A 7,508-nucleotide genomic window follows, 5' to 3' on the forward strand; every position below is an offset into this window, starting at 1 on the left:
TATTCTGCTGACACCATCATTGGACCTAACCAATTCAATTAGAAGATCAAGAACACATATTCCTGCTCATCCAGAAATATAAGTTATGCCATCATGTGCCGACAGTGTCTGTCTGCTATGTACATTGGACAAACTCCTCAGACACTTCGCCAAAGAATCAATGCACACAAAACAGATATCAGGCAGTTTCACAAAGAAAAAACAGTTTCTTGCCATTTCAACCAGAAAGGGTATTGTCTCAATGACTTGACTACCTGCATCCTGCTTCAAAGACATTTTAACACAAGACTTCAAAGAGAAACCTCTGAACTGTCATTCATGCTTAAATTTGACACTTTACGACTGGGCCTCAACAAAGATGCTAATTATCTTACCCATTACAAAGATAGAGGTGATAATTGGGGAAGCTAATATTAGCTCACAGACATTAACCTTCCCCCCTCATCTCCCCTCTGTTCTGAAATTTGATTTGTCCTTTTTATATGTGTTCACTTTTTTTGATTGTATCCCTTTGGTATATATGGTCATGCCAATTTTCTTCCACAATTTGATCTGAGGAAGTGGGTCTGGCCCACGAAAGCTCATCACCTAATAAACCATCTTGTTAGTCTTTAAAGTGCTGCATAGTCCTGTCTTTTGTTTCAGCTAGACCAGACTAACACGGCTACATCTCTATTACTATTTTAAGGAAGTTTTTTATTTGAGAGGGTAGCCTTTAAATGCACAAGAAGAGAGGAGAAGAGGGCAAAGCCAGGATAGGCATAGAAGGAGGAGACAAAGACATGAGTGAGAGATGCTCTGCTTGTGTCATTTTGCTGCTTCCTATAACACATTAACCAAAAAGTCAACTTTGACAAATCTCAGTTGTCATGTAGCTTGTTGGTTGCCAGTTTGTTACTAATGCGTGTGTCTCCAATAGTGTGTATTCACATTTCTTCAGTACATATTGCTTTCTGTAAATTTCAGGACCGAAACCAACCTGAGGTAACTGATAAGTACTTCCACGATGTACCTTTCGATGCTCACTTTGCCTCTGAATTGTCTGATTTCCACTTGGTGAGCAGCATGCCAGGAGTGGATGGATTTACTATGAAAGTGGATGCTCTCTATAAGGTGTGTTGCATGAGATGTATAGTACTACAAAACAAACAAACAAACAAAAAAAACTTTGCTATATATACAGTCCAAGGTGCTTTATGCTTTACCGGCTCCAGGCCTGATCTTGCACATATAAAAATCCAACCAACTCTAGGACAAGCCTTGTAGTCTTATCTAATTTTCTGTGGAGAAAGGCAGTGCATATTTTCCAGTGCCAGAAACACCCTTTAGCAATTTAGTACCCTAATTCTGTACTGGGCTCTATTAGCACAGGTCTCTGTACCTATGCAGTGTGTTATTGAACCCAGCTCTTAGTACGTCCTTATCTACTTCCTTTCATGCTAATCTTCAGAGAAGAAGTGGATTTCAGAATTCCAGCCCCAGGCTTTAGTGTGGGAATGTGTTTAGCCCCCTTAACTTCTACTGAGGTCAATAGGAATTTAGAGTAGTCAGAAGTTCTCACTGGATCAAATGACTCAGTTATAAAGTTATAGAAGATGGGTGCTGTTTGTGCAGAGTTACCCAGCAGGATTTCAATAAGCAAGTCTAAAACATAGGCTAGACCTGCATCAGCAACAACTACATGAAGGAATCTAGCTTTCAGTGGGTTTTACAGTGGCTGTTAATCATTCTGAAGGTTGACTCCGGTGAACAGTCAGCCCCTTAGTCACCTTTAATTACAATGGGCCCTAGGACAAGGAACTTGTTCTTCCCTGCGATCAGCTCAGGTCACCTTAAAATCATGGTTTGTTGGAACAGGCATTAGATGAGAGAATTTTATAAACTGTATTTTAAAAATGCATTATCTTCCCCTTCCCTACCCTTTCCCCACGTTTTCGCATTGAACGCAATTTGGAGTAAGGCTGCTCAGCATTCTTTAAGATCAGAGCCTAAATTAGACAATGCAGACCCTTCAGAAAACTCCAGCACATAAACTGTAGATCAGAAATTCAGTTCTGGGCCAGGGCTTGGGGGACCCAGTGCTGCATGGGTACTCCAGGAGGGGGGAGCAGGAGCAGAGTGGGGGTAGGGTAGCTGTCTAGGAGAGAGGGTGCAAGGAAGGGCAGGGTTGACAGGTGTCCGGTTTTGTACCAGATAATCTGGTATTTGAGGGTTTTTTCTGAGAAACAAATTTAGAAATCTAATTAGGTAAGTTTTATTATAATTAGGTGTATCAGTCCTTAGCTGCGAATTGCCTGGATAGTAGATGTGCTCAGGCTGCCTGAGTGTGTCTACCTGCCAGGCAGTTTGCAACTATTCGAGGGAGGAAGGGTGGGTGTGGGGGGGGGCAAAATGGAACCCCCAGGCAGACTCACTCCTCTGCCAGGGTCTGTAGGGTCTGCATGTGCCAGGTCAGTCCCGCCCCCTCCCCCCTTCTCCTACCGATCTCCCAGTCAAGTCCTGCTGCCCCCGTCCAGCCCTGCTTCCCGCAGCTGGTTCTCCCGTCCTCTTCCTCCTGTTCTCCCCTGGCCAGCTCCCCGTCCAGCCCTGGTTCTGCCACCTGCCCTCCCCAATTTCTGCTGGACAGCCCCACTGCCTCCAACCCTGCTTCCGCCACCTGCCCGCCAGCCCTCTGCCCCATCTCCGCAGGACAGTCCTGCTGCCCCCAACCCTGCTTCTACCTCCTGCCTGCCTGCCCCCCCCCATCTCTGCAGGACAGCCCCGCTGCCCCCAACCCTGCTTCCGTCACCCATTTGCCCCCTCTCACCCCATCTCCGCAGGACAGCACCGCTGCTTCGAACCCTGCTTCTGCCACCTGCCTGTCTGCCCCCCCCCCAATCTCCGCAGGACAGCGCCGCTGCCTCCAACCCTGCTTCTGCCACCTGCCCACCCGGATCTTCGTGGGACAGTCCCGCTGCCCCAACCCTTCTTCCTGGCGGCCAGTTCTCCCTTCCCCCCGCCGCCGCCACCTCCTCCCGGCCCGCCCCGCTCTGCTCCCCTACCAGCAGCCACACTGAGGCCCGGTATTTTTTTCCCGCGGCCCATAGTTTGGGAAACACTGCTCTAGAGTTAAAACCCCATAAGGACTGTAACAGGCCCATACCATCTGTGAATCAGCACAGAGAGGGACCTAGAATACATATTTGTCCCTGTCTTACAGTAGCACTTGCCCACTTCTGTGTGCTTTGAACAGAATTCTAGTATCACTTCAGCTAAAGTTCCAGGGTAAAGTCTCTTGTCTGTATGTTCTGTGTTATAAAGGTGGAAGCTGGACACCAGTGGTACCTTCAGGTGATCTATATAATTGGCCCAGAAACCATTGCAGGGCCCCGTGTTCAACGTTCTCTCACTCACCACCTGAAGCGCAGCCGCAGGGACCTGGTGGACAACAACGGCAGGCTGATTCTGGATGACTCCTTGATCTATGACAATGAGGGCGACCAAGTCAAGAATGGCACCAACATGAAATCACTGAGCCTGGAGGTTCAGGAAGCAGTAGTGGCTGCTTCCTTGTCACAAACAGGAGCTTCCATAGGAAGTGCATTTGCTGCCATCATGCTGTTGCTGCTTGTGCTCCTATTAGTTTGCTTCATAACCAGGAAATGTCGAAAGCAGAAGAAGAAGAAGCTTGCCAAAGATGTCATGGAGGAGTATCCTCTCAACACCAAGATAGAATTACCCAAGAAAAACACAGAAAGGGCAGAAAAGAATGTAAACAGACAATACTGCACTGTGAGGAATATCAATATATTAGGTGACAGTGAGGGTGCCTACAAAGTCAAAGGTGTTACGGTCAAACAAGTGAACTTAGAAGTCAAAGTTCACAACAATTTACATGATGGAACAGAAGTTTGAGTGTGCACTTTTTTTGTAAAAGCTTTTTATAAATTGTAAAAATAATAATAATAATAATAATTAAAAATGTTCCTGGTATTTTTATAATCTTGTGGAAAAGGGAAGAATATAGCTTTGAGTGGTGGGCAGCAATGCATCCTCCCATGCTTCAACTCACAACTGAGCTACCTCATTCAAAGCAAAACTGCATTGAGACACTCAAGGCAGAAACTATTGAAATTTTCATGTGGTATCTCTACTACACCACTTTCCTCCCAGCATTCCTGGGAGCCAAATATTTAGGCAAACTCGAGTGATTCTAATAAGAACAGTTCAATCTAATGGGGCTTAATAATGCTGGAAGATGAATGGTGCAGTGCAGCATCCTTATATCAGACACAGTGTTTAGAAAAGATATCATATGAGAGCTGGAATCTATTCAAATCCACTCTAAACTGCTTTCCTTTGTTCTTCCTTTATGCTGGGTGACATATGCAGAACGTGACAGTTTTGTTCAAGAGTGCAGGCACACACAGCCAGTTCTGAAGCTAATGCCAGTATCTTCTCAATGGATGATCTGCATAAAAGTGAAATGCTGTTTGAGAAAGTCACCCCATGCAGAGCACCCACACATAGCAGTGTATATCACTTACACCCCATGTTAAAAGGGAATTAAGTTGTGCTCCGCACCTTCTGCACTGGAGTGATTGTCACTCGCGATTGAGTATAAATCGTCTATGCTCCTTTTTAGAGATTCAGGGTGAAATCCTGGCCCCATTGAAATCAATGGCAAGACTCCCACTTATTTCTCTCTGACTCTTTGAACTGCCAGTCCCATTATCTCCTTTCAACTCAGTGACATTTGGAACCCAAAGTCATCTGTCTGATCAACTAGTCAGTAGCAGCAGCAGCAGCATATTCCTCTATTCTATGTTATAAGACTGAAACAGCTTTCATTGAGGAGACGCCACAAAAACCAATGTAAAGAACTATTTGGAGCCAACTAGACAAGGGAGTTGTCAACTCTGGGGTTGCAGACAGTTGTTGGTAGGTCACAATGCCCTTTCCATATTGTTAAATGGGCTGGAGTCTCAGCTAAATCCCAGTTACTGTATATGGGGGGCAAATCGTAGTGTTGAGAACCATTGATAAGGATAAGCAGTTGAATCGTTCTAACCGTTGCCTACAATGATCTTTAGCACTTTTGTACTGTAGTGTGCTACATTTTCATGGTGCAGAACAAACATTAATGAATCTCTTAGCATTATTCCCAACTCATATTTGATTTTGATGAAATACGAAAACTTTTCTCTCCTCACATTGTCAGATATGGTACTGATGGAATAACTGCTCTACTGCATGATGTACTAGAAATCATGTGTCTGGAGGAGCACTGGAAATCATTTGTCCATAAGCACCCCATGCCTTTTATTTATGAAACCATTGCCTTATCTGTGATCTCCAAACTCATCAATCACTCCTAGGTGCACTTAAACTGTATGATGTCTGGTACACATGCTCAGCTTCCAAACTTTGAGTTCCAGCTCTGTGCAAACTGGAAATAAAGCAGCTGACAGTCTCTGCAAACTTTAGGGTTTTAGGTTTCCCACATTATTTAAAAACCCACAGAACAACACGTGTCTTCATTTTTCAAAAAGTTAACACTATATATATATTTAATGGAGGTGGGGGGGGGGGAATCGAAAACTTGCTTTGACTGCAGTGGAGCAACAGCAACTCTGGTGCTTAATATTTCCACTCACACTGTATAAGGTTCCATTTGTAAACAGTTTACAAATTATTAATAGATGTTTCAGTAAAGAATCCTCATAAAGGAGGCCAGATTCATTATCCATTTTTATAAAAGGGGGAACTGGGGTACAGAGAAGGGAACTGACTTGCCCAATATGACCCATTGACAGAGCCAGGAAGAACCTTGGGTCTCCAGAGTCTAGGGACTGTTCACTAGCCACTAAGCTACAATGCTTAAATCAGTTTTAGAGGCCCACAGTTTGCTCAATCACTTGATGCATTCTACTATATCTTATGTCTGCAACATGCTTCTAACACCGCTGCTCATGCCTGGTAGTTCAGGCACTTGGCTTACCACTACATACTCATACCAAAGTCACACAGACATGCCTAAAACCCCCCAATATTTTTCAGCTGTCTAAGATCTGATATTATTCTTCTAGGTCTAGTAGGCATTTGGCAGATGTTTGTCTGTTTTCCCACAGATTCAACAGCAACTTGATAGTGTGTGTAAATATAGTATGTAATGTGCAATTTCGGAGTAGAGGTGAGATCTAATTATTCCACTTAAATGTTTACAGGGGGCCTGCCTTTTCTCCATATGATGCATGCAGACTGCTCCCACCACTGATCATTTAACTATAAGCTCTGCATGGCAAGTACTGTCTGCCTTGTGTTCTGAACAGCACTGAGTTGGTTAGTGCCTAACACCAGATATATCATTGTGTGAAATGGGAATGTTACGCATACGTTTATGGAAAGCGGCAGTAGATCCACCTGACTTCACACACTGTGTAATAGTAAAACTTGGGATTCCTCCTGTGCAGTGTTCACAAAATAAATACAGGGACCATCCCCTGCAGATTAATTATGACAAAACTTCAGAATAGGGAGCTGCTTATGGAAAATTAAAGAGCCTGCAAAATTTGGGATGTTCCTTCACCTCACTTTGATTGTCAATATCCGATCTGTTAGACGCACACTTAAAATGGAAGTGTTGAAGCTCTGGATTTGTGACTTAATCATTTTATTCACAGTTGTCAACTATGTTTTATATCTGTTGATGATAAATGTGGGAGGTATTTCATTCAGATATGTAGCACCCACGTAGTCTCAGCTTCTGCAGTTTGCTTATTAATGAATTATAAATCTTACTGTATTTTTTTAATGTACCGAGGTTAGTACAAATGAAACCTTGGAAGATAATTTTCTCTTGTGTATTATGGTGCTGTATAAACAGAGACAAGATGCGATGTTACAGTTCTCTATACTTGTACAATTGCTTTAACTTGATGAGGCTGAGGAAATTATATATTTCTGTTCCTTAGAAATAATAATGTTGAGACAGGCTTATGTATGACTGCATTTTGCTGACTGCGTGCGTCTATTGTTCTGATATTCTTCAGTTATTTTACTGTACATTGTACCTCCTCCCCCACACCCATGTGAAGACCTTCTGATATGATTTGAATAAACCACTTGTGGTGCTGTCAACCTGTTTTCTTGAATCTCATAATTTATATATATTGAATATCAATCTGTTTGTTATGCAATTAATGATTTTTTGATGCAGTACAACATGTCACGATACTTTTTTTTTTTGGCTAATAAACAACATTTTGGTTATTTTTTGATACAAGCTTTCAGTTTAATTCTTTATGATCCACACATCTCTATAGTCAATGTTTTGAAGTTGGACACACATAGGCTGTGTCTAGTCTGGCCAGTTTTTCCAGAAAACCAGCCGCTTTTCCGGAAAAACTTGCCAGCTCTTTACACTGGCCGCTTGAATTTCTGCAAAAGCACTGACTTCCTACTGTAAGAAATCAGTGCTTCTTGCGGAAATACTATTCTGCTCCCATTCAGGCAAAAGTCCCTTTTGG

At 43.2% G+C, this 7,508-nt stretch overlaps 1 protein-coding gene across 2 annotated transcripts in view; it reads left to right on the plus strand.

Annotated features, from left to right (window-relative positions):
* FRAS1 (Fraser extracellular matrix complex subunit 1) overlaps positions 1–7,119 on the plus strand; it is a 290,434-nt gene extending 283,315 nt beyond the window's left edge. For both annotated transcript variants that reach the window (XM_014578940.3, XM_075929458.1), the window contains exons 72-73: positions 967–1,113; positions 3,301–7,119. In XM_014578940.3, coding sequence (XP_014434426.3) covers positions 967–1,113; positions 3,301–3,894 — 741 coding nt within the window. In that variant the 3' untranslated portion in view covers positions 3,895–7,119. The remainder of the gene's footprint in view (positions 1–966; positions 1,114–3,300) is intronic.
* Positions 7,120–7,508: the final 389 nt, after the last annotated feature.

Source organism: Pelodiscus sinensis, chromosome 5 (assembly GCF_049634645.1).
Source record: "Pelodiscus sinensis isolate JC-2024 chromosome 5, ASM4963464v1, whole genome shotgun sequence".
Classification (NCBI taxonomy): Eukaryota; Metazoa; Chordata; order Testudines; family Trionychidae; genus Pelodiscus; species Pelodiscus sinensis.